This window comes from Myxocyprinus asiaticus, chromosome 27 (assembly GCF_019703515.2).
Source record: "Myxocyprinus asiaticus isolate MX2 ecotype Aquarium Trade chromosome 27, UBuf_Myxa_2, whole genome shotgun sequence".
NCBI classification, from domain to species: domain Eukaryota; kingdom Metazoa; phylum Chordata; class Actinopteri; order Cypriniformes; family Catostomidae; genus Myxocyprinus; species Myxocyprinus asiaticus.
Window position 1 is genome coordinate 45,160,955 of NC_059370.1, and position 12,857 is coordinate 45,173,811.

A 12,857-nucleotide genomic window follows, 5' to 3' on the forward strand; every position below is an offset into this window, starting at 1 on the left:
AGCAAAATTTAATTTCACTTGCTCGCTAAACAAAACTGCTTTTTTTTTTAACACCCAAATGTCGAAACGGAAACGAGTTTCAATCAGTGATTATTTGCACAGAAAACCACAGCAACAACATGAGATGGACACAAATTTACACAGGGCCCAACAATGTGAACCTGAATGCAAATATAACTGCCTGCAAGACAGCCACTACAAACCACAAACATGAAAAATATGCGAATATTCCCAAGTCTGTCAGTCAGTCTTTAGTGTTTCTTTGAATGTCTTTATGTCTGTAGCTGAAGCGTGACCTGTGGAAGAAGATTCTGCTGAGATATCTTCTCACGTATTCTGAACACACAACAGATAAGAGATATTTCAAGGGTGCAAGCTCTTAGAGATATCACTGGCTCCTTTCTGTGAGAGATCCAGCATTACAATAAAAAGAATTCCTGACATTTAATCGTAGAAAACATTCCCTGTCTTAGATCAGTTAGGATCACTACTTTATTTTAAGTGTGAAATGTCAGAATAATAGTAGAGAGAATGATTTATTTCAGCTTTTATTTCTTTCATCACATTCCCAGTGGGTCAGAAGTTTACATACACTTTGTTAGTATTTGGTAGCATTTACTTTAAATTGTTTAACTTGGGTCAAATGTTTTGGGTAACCTTCCACAAGCTTCTCACAATAAGTTGCTGGAATTTTGGCCCATTCCTCCAGACAGAACTGGTGTAACTGAGTCAGGTTTGTAGGCCTCCTTGCTCACACGTGCAAATTTTCAGTCGGATTGAGGTCAGGGCTTTGTGATGGCCACTCCAATACCTTGACTTTGTCCTTAAGACATTTTGCCACAATTTTGGCGGTATGCTTGCGGTCATTGTCCATTTGGAAGACCCATTTGCGACCGAGCTTTAACTTCCTGTCTGATGTCTTGAGATGTTGCTTCAATATATCAACATAATTTTCCTTCCTCATGATGCCATCTATTTTGTGAAGTGCACCAGTCCCTCCTGCAGCAAAGCACCCCCACAACATGATGCTGCCTCCCCCATGCTTCACGGTTGGGATGGTGTTCTTCGGCTTGCAAGCCTCACCCTTTTCCCTCCAAACATAACGATGGTCATTATGGCCAAACAGTTCAATTTTTGTTTCATCAGACCAGAGGACATTTCTCCAAAAAGTAAGATCTTTGTCCCCATGTGCACTTGCAAACTGTAGTCTGGCTTTTTTATGGTGGTTTTGGAGCAGTGGCTTCTTCCTTGCTGAGCAGCCTTTCAGGTTATGTCGATATAGGACTCGTTTTACTGTGGATATAGATACTTGTCTACCGGTTTCCTCCAGCATCTTCACAAGGTCCTTTGCTGTTGTTCTGGGATTAATTTGCACTTTTCCCACCAAACTACATTCATCTCTAGGAGACAGAATGCATCTCCTTCCTGAGCGGTATGATGGCTGCATGGTCCCATGGTGTTTATACTTGCGTACTATTGTTTGTACAGATAAACGTGGTACCTTCAGGCATTTGGAAATTGCTCCCAAGGATGAACCAGACTTGTGGAGGTCCACAATTTTTTTTTCCCTGAGGTCTTGGCTGATTTTCCCATGATGTCAAGCAAAGAGGCACTGAGTTTGAAGGTAGGCCTTAAAATACATCCACAGGTACACCTCCAATTCAGTACACCTCCTATCAGAAGCTAACTGGCGTCATTTTCTGGAATTTTCCAAGCTGCTTAAAGGCACAGTTAACATAGTGTATGTAAACTTCTGACCCACTGGAATTGTGATATAGTCAATTAAAAGTGAAACAATCTGTCAGTAAACAATTGTTGGAAAAATTACTCGTCATGCACAAAGTAGATGTCCTAAACGACTTGCCAAAACTATAGTTTGCTAATATTAAATCTGTGGAGTGGTTAAAAAATGAGTTTTAATGACTTCAACCTAAGTGTATGTAAACTTCTGAGTTCAACTGTATATTTTAGTCCAAAGGGAACACCGAACTAAAATACTCTGTTTCCAGCATGACCATTCCTCAGCACTGCAACATCGCTCCTTAATCTGCAACACAAAACATACAGCACAATCAGACCAATCCGATTCTGGAAAATAACGACTCTTATAAGTCAGTTCTTATAAGATGGGGTATCTTACCGAAACGTCTCTGTCTCGAAATGAGCCATGAATGGTTACTTAAGGCTCATGAGACTCAAATAAGAGTGATTACTCAATGCTTGTTTATTTGATGATGTGTAACTAAAGATACAGATTTGTTGTAACTGGTGGTATTTATTTATTTTAAATAAAGAACATATAAAATGAAGTAGTTTGTGTGAACACCTTTCGCAAGAATCTGTTCTGTTAAAATATGAAATGATCTCATATGTTATAACAGTCTGCTAAGGGCAGTAAATCCAATATTAACTACATTGATTATTTCCAAATATTTCTTCCTCAAAAGTATTAAAAGAATTGTTAATGCAATCGAAATCAGTAAACTCTTTTGAGATTCCCATCTCTATTTTTGTCACAATCTTTGTGTTGAATGAAGCTGTGATGCCCATGTGCAAAGGTTTTACAAAAGACTAAACTCAAGTATGCTAATAATGATGCTTGCCTTAGCAAACACCACAAATTAAGAAGAAATGTCAAAGTAAATAACGAATTGCTTTGGCAGAAAAGCAGATATGTTTATTAAGCACTTAAATATGTCAGAAAATTCAGCTCAATATAATACAGGAAATGTAATTTCAAAATGCAAAAGTTGTTAATGTACATGGTCAGCTTCTTACAATCAAACTCCTCTTGAAATGAACTCCAGGCTAAGAACCAAAACAGATGAACAAAACGTCAGTAAAGCAGACGGCTTGACGTTACAGAATACAGTCTTCATCTTCAGTCATTCATTCTCTCTGTGCTGAGATGTCCCAGGCTTTATAAAGTGCCTGTCTGTAATTCTTCAGAGGACAAGCTTTCTGATGCAGTTACACCTAATACGGTTTTATGCGTCTCGTCTCTCATAGCAAACCAATATCTGAAATCCACTCCTCCCACTCCCCCACAGAGAGCCACGGCTCAGGGACACGAGATCTGCCTTCAGAAGGCCATGTTTTTTTTTCCTGTGTCCTCGCTGTGTTTTAACTTTGGCTTGCAGAGTATACATTTCAAACTCAAGCCTGAAAACGTAATATTACTGCGGTTTGCTGCTTGGCATGAGTAAAAAGCATGATGACCCGTCGCTGACCTACACATTTGAACTCCCTGACACTGTCCGCCGCTTTCGCACTGCAACACAAACTACCATTATGTTGCATCACTGAGAACTTTGCATTTAGCACCAAACTCTGCAGTTAAAGATACAAGTCAGTCATTTAAATATGTAAATAGATGAACACAAAATTAAACAAACAAAACAGGTCCCACAGGGACTAAATAATGAAGCATGGTAAAGCCAGAGTAACTCTTCTTTAAGGGCATCAATAATGCTACATACAAAATAATGAGTTAAAATGACAGAATAAGACCTTTTAAAACAAATGCAGGCATCAACAAAACATAGCAGCATGATATGAGTAATACGGTACGGATGGAGGCGGCTTTTTCTAAAAAACAAAACGTGTGGGGTCTGGGTATCTCAGCAAGTATTGACGCTGACTATCACACCTGGAGTCGTGAGTTCGAATCCCAGGGCGTGCTGAGTGACTCCAGCCAGGTCTCCTAAGCAACCAAATTGGCCCGGTTGCTAGGGAGGGTAGAGTCACATGGGGTAACGTCCTCGTGGTCGCTATAATGTGGTTCTCGCTCTCGGCGGGGCACGTGGCGAGTTGTGCATGGATGCCACGGAGAATAGCGTGAAGCCTCCACACGTGCTACGTCTCCGCGGTAACGCGCTCAACAAGCCACGTGATAAGATGCGCAGATTGATGGTCTGAGATTCGTCCTCCGCCACCCGGATTGAGGAAAGCCACTACGCCACCACGAGGACTTAGAGCGCATTGGGAATTGGGCATTCCAAATTGGGGAGAAAAAAAATACAATTTAAAATTTTTAAACAAAACGTGTAAGAGTAAACTAAGACTAAGATTGAATGTGAACACTGAACAACAAATGGAGTTTAAATAAATAGTTCACAACAAAGTTTTACCATTATTAACTCATCCTTCTGTCATTCCAAACATGTATGACTTACTTTTCTCTGTGGATCTTAGGCAGAATGTTCAAGCTGCTCTTTAGGAGCTAGGGAATGTAATTCACCATCCATTTTAAACGGTAAGGAAAACAGAAGCTCAGACATTTTGCTTAGCATCTTTTGTGTTTCACAGAAGAAAGAAATTCATACAGGTTGGGAATGTCTTGTGGGCGAATAAATGAGGAGAGAATTTTAATTTTTGGGTGAACTATGCCTGAAGAGATTCAGAGTTTTAAAACGAAAATATGGTGGAAAGTTTGTGATGTTTGTCAGAGGAAACAGCATACTCCAGTGGCACATTGCTGCCAGTTTGCACTTATACAGGCCAAGACAAAACAAACATGAAACAAACAGAAACATTTCTTTTTGAACAAACTCTGATAAAAACAAAGCACCAAAATGCAAAAAAACAAAAAAAACAATTACAATTGAGTTTTTTCTTAAAAAAGGAAGAAAGTGCATCCACTGCCAATTAAATATTAATGCATTAAATTAAAAGCGTCTGTGTGCATTATGATCAACACGAGAAGGCTGGAGCAGACAGGCACAAGTATTAGTTTGCATCACGCTTGGGCGACCTCCTTCCCTTCGGTTCTCTCAAGTTCCTTTCATCATGAGATGTTCCACAGAAAAGTGTGGAACAATGGCTTCAGTTCTTTTGCAGATGAAAGCGTTTGCTTTGGCACAGTCACTTTCTGAATGGCAAATAAAGATCAAGACATCTGAAATGGCAAAAAAAATACTTGAGTCAGTATTTAATTCAATTAAATGTCAATGCCATTTTCCCCAAGAATGAATAATTTTGCAATAGCTATGCCCTGTGATGGCACAACTGATGATCATGACAGAAGATTTTTAAAAGGGAAAGCCAGTTACACTGGATAAAAGCCACACAATCTCAAAAAGGCAAATTAAAGAGCAAAATGACAGCTATTGTATAATAATCCTAATGCATTGTAAATCTACATAGCAATCTAGGAACACAATACAAGTTAGTTACAAATGTGCTTTTACCCACAGAATCTCTCCTTTGCCAATTGAAATGTATGTACCCATAAATTGTATTAAGGCCAAAGTATACTTTGGTTTACTGCTTGCTGTCCGCATGCAGCCCAGTTGTTCTACACGTTCTGACACTTTGACAATCCTCGTCTGTGCACATTGAATGTACAAAGCAGTCGTAGTGCGCATGCAGTCAAAAAGAGAATACTTTGAAAGGCAGAGCACTCGACCATACATGAGACGGAACGGCATGCAGGGAAATTTTAGACAATTCAAACACCCACCAGTTATAATGGCGTTTCTTTTTTGCAGTTTATCCCAAGTTCTGATCCTTCAATCTGGAGCTGTAGGGCTTGTTTAAGGCTTAATTCTGTATCCCCTATTGGGTAATTGTCCAGTAGGTCCTGATGTCCCCTACTGGAAACAGTTCTGGGGACTGATACTCTCCCAAAAAAAACCTGGTTTCCCTGCAGGTGATAGTTGGGGTTGGTCATGATTCCATTCCTCTTCTTCTCTGCACAGCTCTGTGGCTGAATGTAAAACTGCTCGTGTGATTGGCTAGAATCTAGAGCACCAGATCTGCCCACCATGATCTTACTCTGAGGGTCCTTCACAGCAATACTGGACACTGGCTTATTAAGCACAAGCCTTTTATCAAACTGAGTCAGCTCATACTCCACTATTTGACCCTGTGAATGAAAGCTGTTCTTGGACTTCTTACCAGATTTTCCTTTGTTGGAGCAGTTGTTGCCGTTCTTGGATGCTTTGGTGGATTTGAGGCCTGGCTTTTCCTGGCTCCAGTCAAACTCGGTGGTCGGAGAGCCAGGCTGAGTGCCGATGGACCTGGTGGTGGAGGATGGAGAAACGATAGATTGCCGACTGCGACTGCGAGGCAGTGAATGCTGCTGGATCTGCTCAATGAAGGAGAGGGCATGGACGCTGTCAATGGGAACAGTCTGGGCTGTTGCGGTGGATGAGGTGGTCCTCAGGGAAGAGTTTTTTGAACTTTTGAGTGAGTTGTTGGACAGCGAGGACTTCTGTCGGTCTACGGTTGAGTCTGGAGACCCTGATGGGGAGCTGAACGGGTGAACGGGTCCATTGGATTGTACCCGATCCGTAGAATGCACTTCTCCAGCTCCTGTGCTTCCAGAGCTGCTGGACTTTATAGTAGGTGATTGAACTTTCCTAGCAACTGATACTGGTGTTTGTTGCTCCATGGTGTGGATGGGGGACGGGTTACAGCCATTGAAACTTGTGGCGCCATATTTCTCCAAGAGTTTAATGATGGAAGTGTGACCACCTTTGGCTGCCACTCTCATGGCAGTGCGACCAAACTGATCAGCGTGATTAGGATCTGCACCATGTTCTAGAAGAATCTGGACCACATCGATGTGCCCCTCCTGAGCTGCAATGCCAAGAGCAGTAGCACCCTGGTTGCACATGTGATCTACAACAGTGCTGTTGTCAATCAAGATCTGAACAACCTTTGTGTGCCCCTGCCAAGCCGCTGATTGGAGGGCCGATCGCTTTTCATTATCACATGAGTTCACATTTGCATGGTAGTTAATCAGCAGTCGGACCATCTCGACATGGCCCTGCCAACACGACACATGTAGGGCTGTTCTTCCATCCATATCACTGGCCTCTACATTTGCTCCATTTTCAAGAAAGTACTCTGCCATGGCCAGCTGATTCTCAAGTGCCAGGATGTAAAGTGTTGGACGACCGTCTGCATCCTTGAAGTCAATATCTGCCCCATGACTCAGCAACAACTCCACAATATCTCTGTGTCCCTCAAGCGCTGCAACTCTGAGAGCATTTCTACCATCGTAACCTCTCTGGTCGATACAGGACTTATTCTCTAGAAGGATGTGCACACAGTCGTAATGGCCCTCTTGAGCAGCCAGAATCAATGGGATACGTCCATCATTATCAACCTCTGTGCAGGGGGCACCTTGTTCAATGAGAGCATCACATATTTGTCTGTGTCCCTCAAAAGCAGCCATATGTAGTGGTGTCCAGCCTGCATCATCTCTGTGGTTCTCATCCAGTCCTCTGTCCAGCAGAGTTCGGACAACCTCCACATTCCCCTGTGCAGATGCAATGCTCAACACAGTTCTGCCTTCACTGTCAATACTGTCAACTGCTGCACCCCAGAACAGCAGAGTATTGACAACAGAAGCATGTCCCATGGATGCTGCAGCGAGCAGAGGTGTTCTCCCATTGTTATCAGTGTGATCAACATCTGCACCTCCTTCTAGAAGCAGATCTACCACATCCACATGGCCTTCATAGGCGGCAACCAGAAGCGGGGTCATACAGTCTTTGTCACAGTGGTCAACCTCCGCTCCACGGTCGATTAGTAGACTTACAACGGAGGCGTGACCCTTGCTGGCTGGCACGCAAAGAGCTGCAACGGAGAGCGCCGTTCTGCCATCCACGTCCTCATGGTTGACCTCAGCTCCATGATCCAATAGATGCTCCACAATCTCTCGGTGCCCCATATATGCAGCAGCGATTAGTGCAGTTCGTCCTTCATTATCTGCCTTGTTGACTTCGGCTCCATGTTGAAGAAGGTTGAGAACAATATCCTCATGGCCTCCCCAGGCAGCAGCTCTCAGGGCGGTCCTACTGTCTGCGTCTGCACAGTCCACCTTAGCACCTGCATACAAGAGTGCAGACACAACCTCTGAGTGACCTCCCCAGGCTGCAGACCTAAGGGCAGTCCAGCCGTCATGGTCTGTGTGGTTGATGTTAGCATCACACCCAATGAGACAGTTGACCACCTTGGTGTGGCCCTGTCTAGCTGCAAGAGTAAGTGCAGTCTGTCCGTGGTTGTCCTCTAACTCCATGTTGACTCTCCTGGAGATAAGTAGGTTCACAACATCCAGATTGCCGCTGTATGCAGCATTGGCTAACAGAGTTCTACCACTGGAGTCAGTTTGGTTAACAGATGCCCCATTATCTAGCAGAGTTTGAATAGAGTCCTCACGTTCCAGGGCTTGTTGCACTATGCATGAAGCATGTTCATCTTCATTGTTTACATGAGCTCCAGCTTTGACCAGCAGCTGGAGTACCTCCTGTTCTTTTGGTATTGATGTGGACAGGGAGTCTTTTGCAGGTGTACCATTCCATACCATCCAAAGGGCAAGATTAAATGGCTCCATCTGCAGGTTAGAGTTGATCAGGTGGTAGGCAAACTCCTGCACCTCCAGAGGTTTCAGCTGCTTCGCTCTGCATGTGTAACTCATAGCCATCATTCGATGCCCTTCAGCCGCATTGCAAAGGTATTTTTGTGTGCAGTGTTTAACATCCAGGAGCCATTCAGCAAAGCTGTAGTGAAACAAGATCTTAGTGCTGCCAAGTCCATCAACTAGGAGCTTGGAAAGAATATCCATCTTCTTCTGAAAGTCCTCCATCGTCAGAGTCATGCTTTTAGTCCAGACGGCATGATAAAGCTCCCTGACAGTCAGTGGTTTGCAGGCAGCCAGAATCACGTTTAGGATGGGTTGGACTTTGGCAAACTGCTTTCTGACAAACAGTCTCTGGCAGAGCCAAAGGTAGAGTCCATTCAGCGTTCCGGGGATGTCTCGAATTTCCCGGAGCATGATAAAGTTCTCAACCACTCCGTCGAGAACACGCTCAAGGTACAGGAAACAGCCGCTGCTTTTGATGTGAAGCTGGTTCAGCATCTCTGCTGTCTCCTTGGTGAGGTGTTGCCGTAGCATCTCCTCTTGGTCTAGCCGGTGGAGGATGTACTGTTGCACATCTTTTACAATGTAGGCCTTCCGTAGGTCATCCAGGCTGATCTTTCGGAAACCTATGAGAAAGAGAGAAACAACAGGTGATTAGTATTGGACTGTCAATACAGTCAAAGCAGATGATTGCTAGTGATCACATTTGATAACACTGAGGTTTACATATGACATGTCTACATGAAGAAACATTGAAGTACAAAATCTAAAAAGTTGCTATCAGTTGCTTTAGTATGAAAACATTGTAGTTCCTTGATATAATTTGTCTCATGTTCTCAAGCTAATGCTCGATGGCTATGAGCATTAGCTTGAGAACATGAGACGAACTGTAGATAATGACATAGCATTTACCCTGGCTAACTGGGACATTTGATATTTGGCAAACCAGCTATTACAGTCTGACATGTCTTCATCAAAGATAAACAAATTAGGTGTGCAGTAGAAATATATATGGTCAAATATACAAAACCACAGTAAACATCAAAATCACGTACAAGATACAAAACAGCGCCAGTCCAGCAGTGACAGATAAATGCACTTTTCCTGCAGGAAAGATGACTGGAATTTTTTTTGGCTAGAAAATAAACAAGACACGTAATGGTTCCTGTGGCAGAACTAGGCCACATCTGCAACTTCACACAACATGAGGCAAATTCAGACATTTTCTGAATAAAGCAAGGCAGAACCAAGGGTTTTACAAACAAGCACTTATGCCAACAGATGTCAACAGCTTTGGCGTTCCGTTTCAGATAACTGCAAATTCCATAGTTTTATCTGGGGCAGCATTCCTGCTTAACAGGGGCCCAAAGGGCAGAACAAGCATTTATGTACAGATTTATTTTTTTTTTATTTATTTTTTTTTTCAGTTCCCATGGACTCAGTCTCACTGAGGTCAAAGGAAAGGAAAGACCATGAACTCCTCTAAGGTCATTCACATATGTCTTAATGTTTCTGTAGCCACCACTGGTGGGAGAGCAGCAAAACATTATTTCCCTTTAATTTAATTGGCCACTTGCTCAAACAATTTAAATTTCAGTGGGAAACAGAATAAAAATAGATCAATTTCCTGTCTGAAAACAGAGTATTTATAACAAACAAAAATAAATACAATACACTTTTCAAACCAATCCCCCCTCCAAAATGTCAGAGTTTCACAAAAAGACAAACCAGCAACAAAAACACAGAATACTGATTACATCTTTCCTTGCTGACCCCATAGAGTATGAAAAGTTCACAAAACCCCTTTGTATGAGATTATATAACGGCTGTCTTTCTGAAAGGACTCAGTTATTTTCTTTGTCTTTAATGCTTCAGGCCTGAGGCTGCAGTCAACAGCTGAGCTTTCCCAAATAAAACCTGTGTGAAATTTAAACCAGAGCATGAATGACAACAGAGGCACACCTGTGGAAAAACATCCCACCTTCCACACAATCTTTCTTTTTCTTCTCTCATGTCATTGGCTTTCACTAACCTGTTAATATGGGTGAATCTCACAAAACCTCTAAATAACATGTCTGGGTCTACTTAACCCCAAAAATAAAAGAAATAAATATGTTATACTTTGCTTAAAGAAAATATTTTATAAGCCTATATTTAGAACAATATTTTTTTGCATAGTGTCACAACGTAAAAAATCTTAATTTTCTTTCTGCAAATTATCATTTCCAATTTTTGTCTCATGAAATGCGACTTGGACATGCTTCTGAGAAATTCTCCCAACAATAACAACATTTACACAATGCCAACTAGGAGGCTAAATATCACCTACAGTGCCAGTGGGTTAAAACCCCATCTTCTTGCTCCAGGACCCGACCTGTCTCAGGGTTGTTTTTGTCATTAGTGGGGTATTTTTCATCACTTCTGCCACAGTATAGCATTCATTTCTGAACGGAGTGACCCAGTCCTTCACCCCAGCCATTCAAAACACACAGCAGTCTGCATGCCGTGAGTGTCGGCGGGTCCGCATGAAGGAAATAGAAAGGCTCAAAGAGGAAGAGGCCTTTTAGGGGGACTAAAAGTGGGTCAGTGGAACAGATGACCCAAATATGTGATTTGGCCAGAGGGCCTGCACGTTACTAACTCATCTGTTTAAGTAGGTTAAAGGGATGTTTGGTTTGGAACACTGCCACGAGATGGAGAGTTCAAAGAGTTTAAAATACAGGATTACAAATTACTGTCCATCTAGTAAGTACAAGATGTGTGAGAGTTATTTTTCTAAAAGCACAGCAGTCAAATTTCATTTGAAGTTCCTGGATCTATCAGGACGAAGACTTTGGGTTTGTGTATCAAGCTAAACCTCATTCCTTCTGTTTTCAGAATCCTCCCACACACATGAACTGTTGTTTTTACTTCAATCAGTGGCATGGTGCAGGGTGTCGCTGCCCAATCTGGCCCTAGTCTACATATTTCTGCCAAAGAAAAAGGCAGTTCGGTGGTGGAAAATTGGCAAAGCACTGGCCCAAATCCTGCTGGTCTTCAAGTTTGAACTAGTAATGTCAGTAGCTGGGTCGAAATAATGTTTAAGCATGCTTGCTCATGCTTTGAGATCAATAGCAGAGGAAAAACCCAAGGCTTTTAAATCTCATGAAAATGTGGTTTTCTTGCATGGTCAGATTTTTTGAACAAGCACATTTTTGGTAGTTATTAGCACTGTGTAAACACACTCAAAGTTTGGCACTCAACGTTGACGTGGGCCAGCTCTGAAACTAAAAATGTCAGAATGTTTCACAGCAAAACCTAACCATGCTCTAGAACCGTGGGTCTGTTGAGTAACACAGACCATCTTTTTGTGGCCCACGTAATGATGTCATCACCAAAAAGGTTCCTGCTCCTGCTCCAACCCCCCCACCAAATCCAGGAGAGGGTTCGAGACATTTGGATATGTTAGTTGTGAATTTGTGCTGCTGGGTCGAGAAGCACAGGTCTTCTTAAATTACGTTAGTCCCATTAAAATAGCAGGTCATGAACTCCTCAACACCTGCTGATAAAGCCGTCTAACAGCGACCCTCCACTGCCGACACACTGCTGTTATATTCATAGCGGAGCTCAGAAGATGCTGCAGGCTGCTGGGGAGGAAACTGGATCTTCTACTATAAGCGACTTCATCTATCATTTGACAGAATGACAGACAGGTGTGCTTTCGTGTGGGAAAGTGTGAGTTTGTGTGTAATATCTCAAGAGTTTCTAATGGACAGCAATAAGATTAAATGGAGAACAAATGGAGATTATTGCTCAAGTCTCCTGTTTCTCATATGTCTCTCCAGAAAAGAAAAAAAAAAAAAGACTCCAGTAATCTCACACGTGTCTCCTCTAGAGTTTCAGAAGAGATCTCAACAATGTCTCAAACTGTGCTCAGATTTGCCAAGATACCAAAGTCTGTAATGAAAAGTCAGATCTCAGTATGAATTCAAACAGTGCTCATCAAATTCTGAGCAAATGATCAAATGATCTGAGCTCTGCTATCCACATTCATTGAGCTATGAAGGAAAAACCTCTGAGAAATAAATTCTTGGTTCCTCTGGTCGTCTCTGATCATCTGGGGTTGATTAGGTCCCTCCAGTCTGTCCGAAATAAAGATGTGAGCATGAAATCTTCAAGCAGCACATGTGTGTTCTGTGGATGAGGGGCTATTTTAACTCGCTCTCTGTACATGCGGCGAGTGTTTTGCATGAATGAAACATCTCGTCCTCAACCACACTACATATTCAAATGTCTGCTCCATGTTTGTAATTATAAGAGTTGAGCTCTTACCAAAGAGAGCAAAGATTCCCAAAAATACACTTCCCGAACACAAGCTGCCCAATTCAAAGCTCAAGTGTGTGTGTTTTGATCAGAACATGCTTTTCAGATTACACACAAAAGTCTTGAGTCAGAGGTCCGGGTCGCTCAGAGAGAGAGAGAGAGAGAGAGACAGATACTGAAAATT

General features: G+C 42.4%; 1 protein-coding gene across 2 annotated transcripts in view; it reads right to left on the reverse strand.

Moving 5' to 3' along the window:
* Positions 1-2,655: 2,655 nt before the first annotated feature.
* LOC127418065 (ankyrin repeat domain-containing protein 50-like) overlaps positions 2,656-12,857 on the reverse strand; it is a 32,004-nt gene continuing 21,802 nt past the window's right edge. Inside the window, exons 4-5 of one of the 2 annotated variants that reach the window (XM_051658424.1) lie at positions 5,899-8,997; positions 2,656-4,897 (exon numbers count right to left, since the gene is read on the reverse strand). In XM_051658424.1, coding sequence (XP_051514384.1) covers positions 4,773-4,897; positions 5,899-8,997 — 3,224 coding nt within the window. In that variant the 3' untranslated portion in view covers positions 2,656-4,772. Of the gene's footprint in view, positions 4,898-5,461; positions 8,998-12,857 lie in introns of both variants that reach the window. The other variant, XM_051658422.1, reaches the window with a different exon arrangement.